Source organism: Rhinoderma darwinii, chromosome 5 (genome assembly GCF_050947455.1).
Source record: "Rhinoderma darwinii isolate aRhiDar2 chromosome 5, aRhiDar2.hap1, whole genome shotgun sequence".
Lineage (NCBI taxonomy): Eukaryota > Metazoa > Chordata > Amphibia > Anura > Rhinodermatidae > Rhinoderma > Rhinoderma darwinii.
This window is the reverse complement of record NC_134691.1, coordinates 258,402,669-258,417,331: the sequence shown is the minus strand read 5'-3', so window position 1 is coordinate 258,417,331 and position 14,663 is coordinate 258,402,669. Positions and strand designations below refer to the sequence as shown.

General features: G+C 37.5%; 1 protein-coding gene across 1 annotated transcript in view; it reads right to left on the bottom strand.

Moving 5' to 3' along the window:
- Positions 1-14,195, bottom strand: part of CNTNAP2 (contactin associated protein 2) — a 1,694,842-nt gene extending 1,680,647 nt beyond the window's left edge. The window contains exon 1 of the mRNA XM_075827067.1: positions 13,640-14,195. Coding sequence (XP_075683182.1) covers positions 13,640-13,733 — 94 coding nt within the window. The 5' untranslated portion in view covers positions 13,734-14,195. The remainder of the gene's footprint in view (positions 1-13,639) is intronic.
- Between the last annotated feature and the right edge of the window lie 468 nt (positions 14,196-14,663).

Sequence of the window (14,663 nt, the reverse complement as noted above, 5' to 3'; positions counted from 1 at the left end):
ACCAAAACAGAAAGCGCCATTTACACTTAGATTCAAAAAAGTAAAGAAACTTGCCCTTCAAATTTAAACTTTTATCTATTCTGCTAATGGTGCCTGCAAAATAGGTGCAAAATATTTGATTCTCCCATAACAACTTTCCCATATTACGCAAATCACTCTCTCATAAAAATGCAATTTTATAATGTACATATAAAAGTGCACCAAAGGTAAACCTTCAGTTTAATATTCTTCATTCTTTCAGAACTAATTATTTCTTGCCCAACTATAAATGTCATGTAATAAAAGGGTAGAAGTGTGGGTTTTAGGTCACAGATCAGTAAGAAGAAAAATATCTTATTAAATCTTAGTGATAAGGAATTAAGGGGTCTTTTTAAAATAATATGTAGAATGCTTTTATTGTTTTATGCATTTATTAAATTAGACTAATTTGGTATAGTATAAAAGGAGTCAACATTTATTTTTAATAGTAAAGTCCTTGTGTGCTTATGGCTTAAATAGAGTCTATATAAGGAACGTACAATAAATCTGATATTAAACCAGATATCTTTTGATATGTCCAGTTATGTCAGAAAATCCTCCAGGACTGGGACCCACATAATTTACTTTTAGGGTATGTGCACACACACTAATTACGTCCGTAATTGACGGACGTATTTCGGCCGCAAGTCCGGGACCGAACACAGTGCAAGGAGCCGGGCTCCTAGCATCATACTTATGTACGATGCTAGAAGTCCCTGCCTCGCTGCAGGACAACTGTCCCATACTGTAAACATGATTATACTACGGGACAGTTGTCCTGCAGCAAGGCAGGGACTCCTAGCGTCGTACATAAGTATGATGCTAGGAGCCCGGCTCCTTGCACTGTGTTCGGTCCGGGACTTGCGGCCGAAATACGTCCGTCAATTACGGACGTAATTAGTGTGTGTGCACATACCCTTAAATTGAGCAGTGGCATGCATAGAAGCGAGAGGACCACAAGGCAACCAGCAAAATGGGTCCCCATTATGGTGCCAAGTTTTGTCTAGACAGAAGGACATGGTGTTCCTTTTCCCATCTCCCAATGCAGATTATTTGGAGAGGGGAGTTCTTTATAGGTTCTTTCCACCTAGTAGCAAACGTGATGGGACCAAACAAGGCTTGCCCCCCCCCTCTCCAAGGACCCCAATGCATCAGCATAAGCTACCTCTTTGGAATGTACATCTTTGTAAATGAGTAACTACTAGTGCTCATTTTATCTCATGTTTTCAGTTGACAGATCAATGCTTGCTATCATTGGATTACCTCTGAACAGGCATGTACAGGGGTGTAGCTATAGGAGGTGCAGAGGTACTAGTCACACCTGGACCTTGGTGCCGGAGAGGATCCAAAAGCCGCTCTGCCACATGAGAAGACATCAGTATTATTTATGGAACATGGTAAATGGGGGGGGGGGGGGAATTAGAGATTTTGCATTGTGAGCCAGAAGTTTTCAGTTACACCTGTAGGGGTGTTGTACAAAAGGTGCAATTTAAATTATTCATATCTAATGATGTGTAATGTTTTGTTTTTTTTTGGGGGGGGGGGTCTTCTCAGCAGTAATGTGAATATTTACCCTTATACTAATATTTGCGCGCTGCACATACATTTGGTGATATTACCAACTGCACAAAACACTTTCTTTTAGTATCTGCTGTAAGAATTCTTTTTTGGGGGGAGGCCTAAAACAACTTTTTTTTATTTTATTTCAATGCATGGTTGACTGTTCTCAGTGAAATTCAGACAGATCTGTAGTGCTGGATTTCTGACAGGCGGTCCAAGCAAAAAAAAAACCTGCTGCCTGTAAACTTTCACAGTGTATTGATTTAAAAAATGATAGACATCGCTAAATGCTATGGCCTATGGTTACATATTATAAATATAAATAATGATATAGCTCAGTAAAAAAAAACAAAAAAAAAACCCTGTTATTTGATAACGATTATTTTTTTGGTTTCTAAACAACGGTTGTCTGAGTAATTCATTTAGTAAAGCAATTTTTAATACCTACATTTTACAAGAGCTGTACTGTTTCCAGTGTTCTGACATTTTATTAGTGTATAACAAAAAAATTTGTCCAATCGGCAAGAAAAATGCATCAGTCATATATTATACTAGATAGATAAATAATTGAGATATATAAATATAGAGGAACCTATCCACAGGGCATACATATGCACCATTCTACATAGCAAATCCCCCAAGTAACACGACTGTACTCCTAATACACAATATAACACCAAAAAGAGAGCCCACAGAGTCTATAAGTCAAATATAAAACGCAATCTTTTTATTTCATAAGTTATAACAATTACATATACAAAGCATTAAAAAGAGATGAAAAAGAGAATCACCAAGCAAGAGCGAATATACAGCAAATGTTCGATTATACCATAATATGTATTATACAGGCCACAATAGTAAGGTGCATAGTGCAAAGAAAAAAATCAGGCATGATATTCACAGTTGAGAGGATGCTTGGCCTGCGCTGTTAGCAGTCCCCACGGGGAATCTGATATAAAGCCTATGTCACTACTCCATTAGATTTACGAGTACTGACTATAAAGTGCTTAGTGCAAAAAAGTTTAAAAGAAATTCTAAGATGGAGAGTAAAGTACTGACCCATATGGCTGGAACTCAGGATTGGTGACCTGCCCCCTATAAATATAAAAGATTAGATAGATAGATAGATAGATAGATAGATAGATAGATAGATAGATAGATAGATAGATAGATAGATAGATAGATAGATAGATAGATAGATAGATAGATAGATAGATAGATAGATTCACATGAGATAGGTGGATTGACATCACATAGATAGGTAGATGGACATGAGATAGATAGATAGATAGATAGATAGATAGATAGATAGATAGATAGATAGATAGATAGATAGATAGATAGATAGATAGATAGATAGATAGATAGATAGATAGATAGATAGATAGATAGCTAGATAGATAGATAGATAGATAGATAGATAGATAGATAGATAGATAGATAGATAGATAGATAGATAGATAGATAGATGATAGATAGATTCACATGAGATAGGTGGATTGACATCACATAGATAGGTAGATGGACATGAGATAGATAGATAGATAGATAGATAGATAGATAGATAGATAGATAGATAGATAGATAGATAGATAGATAGATAGATAGATAGATTCACATGAGAGGTGGATTGACATCACATAGATAGGTAGATGGACATGAGATAGATAGATAGATAGATAGATAGATAGATAGATAGATAGATAGATAGATAGATAGATAGATAGATAGATAGATAGATAGATAGATAGATATGAGATAGATAGATAGATAGATAGATAGATAGATAGATAGATAGATAGATAGATAGATAGATAGATAGATAGATAGATAGATAGATAGATAGATATGAGATAGATAGATAGATAGATAGATATGAGATAGATAGATAGATAGATAGATAGATAGATAGATAGATAGATAGATAGATAGATAGATAAACAATGCTTTTATACATGAGGTCTCCAATTAATACTGCCATACAATGTCCACACAAAACTGCCCTACAGTGGCCACATAATAATCTTGTGTCTTCATTATAGGGTTATACTTTGCCCAAATATTCCCACCATACAGACGACATAATACCAGTGTCCAACTAATACTACCATATGGGGTTGCAAAGTAATACAGGTAATGCAGCTATACAAAGCCTAAATGTAGTGTCCTACTTTGTTATAGTGTCATTCATAAATTCAGATTACATGATCACCACCACAAGTTGGTACACATGGTGGAAATAAGTGTGATCATTGTGATCTTTGTATTTAAGCACATCAGAAGATCATTTTAGCTATAATAATAAAGAAAGATGAAAAAAAAAGTGGGGAAAAGAAAGAAGGAATATATACATAGTATCACATGGCAACCATTCAAATGAATGGGTGACCATGTAATGCATGGTTGCAAGGAGTCCTCCAGGGCACAAGTTGCTGTTAGCAGTGGCTAATAGAGAGGGGTAACACACAGATCCCCCTTTATGATGTTTACATTCTCTAAAAGGGCAAATGGAAATGAAGTTGTCCTGATTGAACGACCCCTTAAGCAGGTGCTGATGTGACTGACTGCAAACCTAATGAACAATAATTCAACTCATTTTTAGGCAAAGGTTCACATTTACAGCAACTACCTTGTATATGCCTATTACCCAGTTAGTTTCCTACTGTATATTAGATTGCATGTTATTTTATTGCTCAGAATTATTGGTGGATTGTTAGTGAGAAATATGGGGTGATCTATGCTGAGCTATTTGAGAGCAAGGGGCCGTATATTATCTTGCACGGGGGCCCTTTTGCTGTTTGTGTCCACCGCTGCTAGTACCCAAATATTCTCTTCCACTATGTACGGACAATAATAAGGAGAATATGACTGCAATAATTATATTCTTTCTTATGACACATCAGAACATAGACATTCAATTTTTTTTCAGTTTCATGAGGTCAGCACATCCTACTATCGCCTGTCCTCTCTACATTCAAAAAATGGATTTTATTTATATTGAATGCATTTCAATGGGATTTTTCTGCAGCTGCTCGTCACTATTCTGTGAATGGAGTCAGGAGAGGTTGTTGTGATATGATGACAGTTCCTTTCCTCTCCCCATAGACAGCATTGACAGTGTTGTATTATTCTGTTCATCACACAAGAAGAGATGGTGCAGTGAACTTCATTTACCCCTCGCATAAAGATGAATTGATGAATTAAAATTCAGATAATAGATATATATATGAAGAAGTACACTTGCATCTGTATGTTGATTGAATAAACCCCATTTTTTTTGCTATACCGGAGTGCTGCAGGATTTCTTCATATATTTTCCACAGTCCTTGGATCAGGGTTACCTGCTGGGCACCCGTACCCATATTGGAATTTGCTCTTGAGTGTTCTCTTTCTATTTCGTGTTCTCTTTCTATTTCGTGTTCTCTCTCTCTCGTGTTCTCTCTCTCGTGTTCGCTCTCTCTCGTGTTCTCTCTCTCTCGTGTTCTCTCTCTCTCGTATTCTCTCTCTCTCGTGTTCTCTCTCTCTCGTGTTCTCTCTCTCTCTCTCGTGTTCTCTTTCTCTCTCGTGTTCTCTTTCTCTCTCGTGTTCTCTTTCTCTCTCGTGTTCTCTCTCTCGTGTTCTCTCTCTCTCTCGTGTTCTCTCTCTCTCTCGTGTTCTCTCTCTCTCGTGTTCTCTTTCTCTCTCGTGTTCTCTTTCTCTCTCGTGTTCTCTTTCTCTCTCGTGTTCTCTCTCTCGTGTTCTCTCTCTCTCTCGTGTTCTCTCTCTCATGTTCTCTCTATCTCACTCTCGTGTTCTCTCTATCTCACTCTCGTGTTCTCTCTATCTCTCGCTCTCTCTCACATACATGCAGAAATAATATATATATATATACATATATATATATATATATATATATATATATATATATATATATATATCCTGAACCTCCACTTTAAAAAGTCTCAATAAGACAACCCCTTCTCATACTAGGGCATATAGACATCATAGAGAGGCCCTGCCTCTATAAGCCAGAGTGGAGGGCTGCTAAGTGTTAGTGGCTCACACTCTGGTGGACCTGGCCTATGTACTGCTGCAGGTGAAATATATGGCTGGCCACATTTCAAAAGCCGGACCCGCAGCGCTCAGGTTATAATTTCCAGAACCCGGACACACAGCGCTCAGGTTATAAATTTCCAGAACCTGTACCTGCAGTTCTCAGGTGATCCTTTTCAGAAGCCGGACCTGTGGCAATCAGATGATCATTCTAAGAAGGGGTTGTCATGATAAGACAACCCCTTTAACTGATCAGTATTCCAAAAATCTGTGGATTTAGAAGATAACCAGTGTCTGTGGTTTTCAACACATGCTTGTTTTAACCTATGCATTGTCTAGCTTATTTTTATATCCATCCATCCATCCATCCATCCATCCATCCATCCATCGTAGACATGACCTTCTTTTACATAACGTTTTAGTATAATTGTTGTATTTGCCAGCATAAATGAGAGTTTTAATATATACTGTTAGTACAGACAGTTCTCTTCCTATTCTAACGTTATGCCTAACTTCAAGGTTTATAAGGCTTCTTTATGATTAAAAACTGCTGGATTATTTATTTCTGAAAGACTTATAATAGAAATGCATCAGTTACTTTTTAACTCTGGTTTTATATGTGGCAAATACAGTGCTGTAGTGAAGTAAGCTTGGCTCAGGTTGCAAGTTTTTTTCCCTACACATTTATACTAAAAAACATTAATTGTACATAGTATAAATCACTTTAGAGTTCTCATAATTGCACTTGTTTAAGACCCCCAGCATGCTACAGACTGTCATCTAATGCAGTTTGTAGTCTGTGAATGTTACATATTCTACACTTTGTTATCAATTAAGTAATGTTATGGAAATACCTAATAATTTATGCAAAGCACTTTAACGGTCATCTTAAAGTAAATCAAATGCTAAAATAATTTAGAACTTATAATACACATGAACCATGTGTGCTGCATGTGATTTCCATGCGCAGCACACGGACCTTATTCACGTTCGTGTGACTGGGCCCTTACTCTTAGGCTGACTTCACATGGGAAAAAGCACATGGTAAAAGCAAGCAGCGTATCCGTACTGTGCGCCGTAGTGAATTCCGGGCGAAAAAATGCACCAAACTGTGCAGTTTTTCACCCGGAATGTCCGCTGTGGAAAACTGTAGCACTTAACCGGCCTGCTAGCACGTTTCATACCAGGAGACCTCTGCAGCCTGTGATTGTTTCCGCTCAGTATTTACGCAGTGTGTTGATGAGATTTGTTCAAGCTCATCCACTTTGCTGCTACTGTATTCTGCTGCATTTTTTCCGTCCGCAATTCCGGACGGAAAAAACACAGCAATTCCGCTACGTGTGGACAAGCCCTTAAAATATATCTCTATGCAGTCTGTCTTTTTAGCTGAAATGTTTGCGCTTCAGACTCCTTGCAACCTATTTTAGGGACAGGAAGTAGCTGCCTGACATCTACTACTGTCATACAGATTAGCTGTTGTGGAGCTCAATCTCTGTCACATGGTCACCCAGAGTGTTATCCCCTTCCTCTTTCAGCTATCCCTGACAACCAAAGATAAACCCTCCCTTCCCTGTTCAAATAAATTCTTGACTGCATCTATGCCTGTAGGGAGCGAAACATGATCTGAAATTAGTGACAAAATGTATACTTCTGCATCAGGGATGTATCAGACAGACTAAAGCCCTTACCCTAATCTATAGCCTATAAGGTTACAAGATCAGTACAGGAGGAAAAAAAATAGTTGCCAATCCTGTTTGAGTTTCAATAGAAATCAATATAGCTGACTGACTTGTATTGTACACTATGACTCTGGGGTTTATATTCCTAATGTTACTTGGGCAAATCTCTGGGTTTATGTTCTAATGAGTACCTGCAATGCTATCTTATACTTTAGAAATTTAGATATAATATGTCTGAGTGTGAATATGTGTTATGTATATAAATGCATTCTCTCTCCTCTCGTTCTCCTCCCCCTCTTTAACATTCCATTGGGAATAACTATTCACATGACACATAGCGCTGCCCAAATGCGACTCCAAACTATCGCTGGCTATAAAAGCATCTCTGTATCCACACCTAGTATACATAGAAAGTAAATATGGCATGAAATACATATCAATACAATATCAGTAAACAACTATCTTTTTGTACACACTAAATAATAGCACAATAGAGTAGTGACATTTTCCCCTTTAAACCTTTTACAAAAGGTCTAATACACAATGTATAAATTAAAGTACAAATAGTATATCTGCATATATTTTTCTCAGAACATTAAACTAAAAAAACAGTATTTCTTATATGAAAATATAGTAAAAATATAGGGTAATTTCCATTACCATTTGATTACATATAAATACCAATATATACCTAGTTTTGATTATATAGATAGTATGTGTGATGCTTATGCTTTATGTTTTTTCAGGACAGTATATGCATTACATGCCAGGATTGAGGAATCAGCACTATACCATACACGAGGAATCAGAAAGAAATCCATATTTCTATGGGCATGCTTTTTAAAAAAAAAATAATAATAATTCTTTGAGGCATAGAGGACACACTAATATAAATTTCACTTAATGTTTTTCATTTATGGAGCATTATACAACGCATGCAAATGGTAAAAATGAACCAAGTCACTGTAATATTGGTCAATATAGGTGGCAGGGACCAATAAATAGATTAGCAACTTTAACTCTTTCTAAACTAGACTGTAGACAGCACAAGATACAATTGTGAACAATATACGCAGATAAGGATTATCATTATCTGGAACAGCAATAAGTGGAAAATTCAATAACCAGAGTTCTTTATTTACCACCATTCCTGGCATTGCTTGACTTCTGTGCACGCCAGCCTCTGAAGTACTCTAGCTATATTGCAATCTGAGATAACTGTAAAGTGAGATAGATTTCTACAGGCTTCAGATTAGGCAAAAAAATCAAAGAAGGTTAAACATTCTCAACTAAGGTTTTAGATTAAATGTATTACCGGGACTGCAGGTTTAAAACATCTGGTGTTTATGATTCAGTGGATATTAAGCTTGATGATAGAAAAGAAAAAAGGATGTTATTACACCAATGCCTTTCAATGACCATGTCACGAGTGTCCATGTATTTTTTTGTTGTATATCCTACCTAAAATCAATGCTAGGGCTGCATGGCTACCTGCGAAGCAGTTAGGCTGCCTATGGTTAGACCTTATCAGGCAAGTAATTGCAGATGTGGATATGTTTGCTTATCTTGCCAGAAGTCTATAGAAATATTGCACAATATTACACATTGATTTCTAAAGAACTATTTTGACCATTAACTTCTAAAGCATGCGACTGACATGTAAGGCCTCACGCACATGTCTGTGCAGGTTTTACAGTCAGTAAATAACGCACAGACGGGCCACGGAGTGTCATCCGCATTTGCGGACCATGCTCACAGTAATAAGTATAGGAGCAGGGTCGGTAAATGCAAAAAATAGGACATGTCCTATTTTTTGCGGGTCGTTTCAACGGCCCGGACACACACCAGTAAATGGCCGATAGAAATGAATGGGTCAGTAATTTATCTGCAATTACGGATCGGTAATTGCGGATAAAAATTACGGTCGTGTGCATGAAGGGCCAGATCATTCAGGCAATCTGGAATAGCCTGAGGGCCCAGAACATTAGTATTACTCAAACTATCCACCTGGAAGATGCACTATATTTATCTTAATGTGGTTAAGAGCTTCTTTTCACCCCATTCCAAAGATAAATCTCACAGAAAACAATGAAACTGGTGCATCTAAGAAATTATCTCCGAAGCACCAAACAATTGTAAAATAAAATAATCCTGAACATGAATTACAGCCTGTAGTAAAGTCCCGAGCTGCATTTAGTTCCGACGGATTCAGATGTAAAATCTCTTAGCACTCCCTTCTGCGCAGAGCTTGTTCTGGGAAGTGTCATCTTTACACTAGGCATTCTACAATCATTTGCTGTAGGAAAAACTGCATTCACTAATGTAGAAGATTAGCTAAGCAGTTAGAGCTTAGTCGAACAATCAGCTCGCTGACTTTTTTTTTATAACAACCAACAGATATATTAATGCAGTTCTGGGCTATAAAACAGGCTGCAACTCAACTTTTATGAAAATGTTATATTATACATAAACTGTAACATGGTGTTCAGAGTGAACATATTTTAAAGCGGATTTGTCATCAGACTATGCTGCCCTATGTAAGGGAAATATAGTATGGAGACAATTATTGTACCGTTTGGCTAATAGGAGTGTTCAAAGAATAGATAGTTATGAGTCCGGTGTATTCATGAGCGAAATACTCCCCCCACCCAACTCACAATGATTGATGGAAGTCTGTGTAAGCCAGCCGTCAATTACCGCTGAGAGGGGCAAGGGGAGGTGGGGAGATCCCCTTTAAGATGATGATAGTTGGAAGTACTTTTAGGACCCATGTTGTACAAATTCTCATTGCATTTGTCTTAGTCATACTGACCATGCTCTCAGCTTTATCACTGCAGTCATGTATAACATTTCCTAGTGCTGATTTTGGGGTACATTTACAGGAAACCAAGGGATCCTCCTAATCATGGAACCATCCAGTTCCGTCCACTGCTCTTAGTGGGGGATTTACACAGTATATGAAATTATAGGTCTGTTAAGTCTCTGTATTTCACATATATATTTTTAAAATGTAGATGGTCAATACATCAGGATGGTTATAGGGGATTTATAATTTTTAAATGATGTTCCTCACTAGAGTTCTAAATTAATGTCATCAATGCCCCCCAAGTACTTTTCAGGAATAACAGTTTTTACACTTCAAATATGAACACCTAGTGCATATACCAAATGTATGGTTATGTGACGAAGGTCTTAGTACCCACGACAGAAACATATGGAAAGATGCCAGTTGTCTTTGAGTTATGGGAATAAGGCTTGAAGGCAACACGGGTGTCATGAACTTGGGCGTAAATCATAAGAAATGCTTTTAAACACCTCATCTTTCCCTGTGTGCAGTGTTCACATCTGAACTTGATGGCACTTACTGTGAATAAAAGGCCCATTCTGATGTGTCAGCACTTACACTGGAGTCTTGCCGTTGCGATCCGTAACTAGTGCAATGCTAGCTGTTTCGGTTTTATATATACAAAGTACTGAACCTCTCTGACTACTAGAGTACAGTAGAAATACTGCTGAGATCTAGATATCATACAGACTGCAGCCTGCTCTGAAAAATGGATATCCTCTCTCACCCTGCAGACACTGCACTTTTTTGTTTTGCTTCAATAAAAAAAATAATATTCTGATGAGTTATTATATAAAAATGAAGACTGGAATATTAAGACAGAAGTAGAATTCTCTGTAATGAACATTGCTCTTACTCTTGTCTAGTGATGACCTCTCCTGGTTGACTTGCTCATTATAGCTATTTATGCTGCGGAAACGTTTAGTAAAACAAAAAAATGGACAAACAACGGATGAATTGATAGAATTATTATAAAAGAAGTTTACAAATTATAACATCAATACATGTGAGTCTATGTGAAGTTTGGATTCTAAGGAAAGAAGGAGCATCCGGCAATGAAACCTGGTGATTATTTCCGTTTTATTCATTTTTTTACCTACTTGTTTAGTAAAATTTGATGGTTGATTAAATTACACCGAGGGAATGCAATGTTCTGACTACATTCTTGGCAGTGAGTGCAATCTCTTTAGCTGCAATCAGCAAAACAACTGAATTGTCTGAATTTAGCATCTTAAAGGGTAACACCTGCAGTCATCTTTAAATTGCTGAGTCAAACACTTTCAAGTATAAACCACAGACAGCCATTTACCTGAATACATATACATCGTACTAATACACTTAATTAATCCATTTATGAATTCATTCATTCTCTTCAATTGTATCAAAATTTTGAAGTCGGTATATTTCGGTAATCTTTTTACAGACATAAGATCTCTGGTGCCCACTATGTTAAACTTGTACTTTCTACCTACAGATGGCTACCAGTTGGAGTTCATCAATAAAAAAATGTGCATATAAAGTGAAAACTTTAGCAACAGTGCTATCATTTTTAGTAAACAGTGTATCTCGTATTTGTAGTTCGATAGCACATAGCAGTAGCGTAATGAAATAAAAAAAGTTCTTCGCATTTTTGTATCCAGTATCTATGTTAGGTTGCACGTATTCCCGTATTCCCATACTCTGGAAAACCAATGATGAAGAGCACCAATGACTTAGACTTTCCTTTTTACACACTACCATCTTCCTAGTTCATACGAGCAATGCGTAATTATTAGTCAGTAATTACCTTAAAGGTGCATTAAACCTACAGTACATATCATATACAAGCAAAAAGAGCTAATATCACTCACACATATGTATATAAATGTGTCTAGTGGCTCTCTGAACATGCACGATAAAATAGCAATTAAGGGGGCAGACATTTTTTCTCGACTTCGATAATACTATTTAATCCTCTTCTCAACATAAAATAGTTGCGGACAGTAAATAGAATTTATTACATTTAACTATTCACCAAATGTAAAGGTTTAGTGCCCATTTAAGGTGTCCATAAACAGAAATCTTGAATTCACAAAAATGCTGATTTAAATCCAATAAAGCAGTTATTTTAATTGATGACCATACAACTTGCGCTAAACACAGTCCATAGGAATACATTGCATTTCTCCACAGTCACAGGGTAACATAGAGCACCATGATGCAACTTTAACATGGTTGTATCACCACAAATGATCACTTTTTGTGTTAAAAAAGACATAGGGTGCAAAAGACATGCAACTAAAGTAACATGCAAGTCACTTGGATAAGAAGTGAGGGATGTCATTCAATTCTACAATAGTTGTGAGACGGTCATACAACTACAGTTTATGTGTAGTTCCATCCTAAAGACTGTGGCCAGTTGCTGCCTTTAAAAGACACATGCACGAAAACTTGTGTGGACCCCAATTGAACACTCCTGATGTCTATAGTAAAACACATGTTGAGGAATGTCTGAGCAGATACAATGGTGTCCAATTGTGTTACTCATCTTCCAGCTGCTTAGAAGCTCATCACAAAATCAATAGGAATAATAGCTGGTCAACGGGAAGTACTATAGGGGCTAAGCTGTCATTTAGTCAAAATTCCTGATGACCGCTCCTACATTGATGTTCCTTATGTCTCATCTATTAACCACATGGGCTACAGCTTGTAGTTGCCTGTCAGTATCCCATAGATGTGCTGAAAATACAGTCAAATCAGTAGTATATTCTATAGCTGACTCTAATGCAACTTTATAATAAGGCAGGCGGTGACCTGAAAAGGATGAGCACAACTCTCATGTATTAATAATGAGGCACTATGCATATTACTGTGTATAGAACATAATGCATGAGAAGACATAGCTGGAGCCTTAAATATAAGAACATTAAGAATAAGAGGATCATATTGTAATGACCTGCAATGGATTCTCACAATATAATCAGAGCTCACAGTAGAAACAACTTTTTTTCCCATTGGTATGTGATCCATTTCTATTAGAGAGCAATTGGGTATGCAGCACCATGCAATAAGCCATACCTTTATAATACACCGTAGCACATTTCCCTAATCCATCACTTAGAATTCATTTGTACAATCGGGGGAACATATTTAGTTGCCCATGTGAAGTATATCATTCCTTCACGTTTCAATATTGAATATTTATGCAGCATTATTTAACACTATTGCTCCCTTCAAAATGAATGTGTACCACAGAGCTTCAAGTAGCAGACGTCATATGAGTAAATATTTCCTTCCAAGACGTAATAAAAAAGTAGCAAAAATTAAAGCCCAAGAAAAATACCATCATGCAGAACTTTCAAGAAAGGCCAACTCTTAATATGTACAGTGTGTCTTGATGCAGTGGATCCTCAAGAGCAGAAATCCTGCTCCACTTAAACAAATCCACACTGCTGAGCTCCTAAGGAAAAAAAACTGTTGGAAACAAGTAAAGTATGGAAATAGAAAAGACAATGAGAAGACTTACGGGAATCAGAGGTGGCACTCCAGGCTCTGCAGTATAGGTAGCTCCAAATCCCCAGGACAAGAGCAGCCCCTCTGGCTCTGCAAATCCAAACCATGGCTTCTCAGGTTTAACTCCAGATCCCAGGGTTATTACACTAACTTGCTCCTCTATGTCCTCCTTAGGGAAGAGATGTGAAGTGTTCTTGAAGGTGGAGTGACACAGGGCTTCCCTTTTAAAGAACAACAAAACCCACCCCCCTTTTCTCCTAGACTCTTGTCTGAGTCACTAAGACCTTCTTCTTCTTCTTCAACATTCAAGTAACAAACTTGCTCCTTCTTTGCTGGAGATCAAAATTCAATATAAGACTGCAATAGGGAACATGATGAGCAGAACTGATGTGTATTCTTAAGAGGAAAATTCCAGATTGATCATGTGGCAGCAGGTTAGGATAGGATTGAAGAGAGAAGAGGATGGGAGCAGTGGTGCTGATGCTGCTGCCTCTGCAGCTGAGTCCTTCCTCTATCTAGTGTGATTGGAATAGTCTAAGCTCAGTCACACACAGGCATACAGTGTATATATATATGCATGCACACAACAGGGCAGGCGGTCCTACAAGACACTCCCCACACACACACGTTCTATATTTGTCCAGCAGAGAAGAAGCACAGTGCCAGTACTGCAGCACCAGCAGCTCCTAACACTCATCCTCTCCAAAGCATTACCAGGCACACATACAATTCTGGAATCTTAATTTAGAATGCAAATCCAGATAATTCATAGAGCTGAGACTATTGTAAGGTGGATGCTTTCTAGCAGAATTCTGTGTTGTTTTAATCTCTGCACCAGCTCCTGCAGACTGATGGCAGGGGGAGGGGACACATTAAAAGGCTGATCAGGGAGCTTGGGATGCTTAGGTTACTGCCTGCAGTTCACTATTTTACCAGTAGATGGCACTTTGCTAGTAGTGTAGTGATTACTATACATAATACACACTATTACTAATTATTAACATAACTAAAGCTATATAAAGTGCATTGGAATGTTA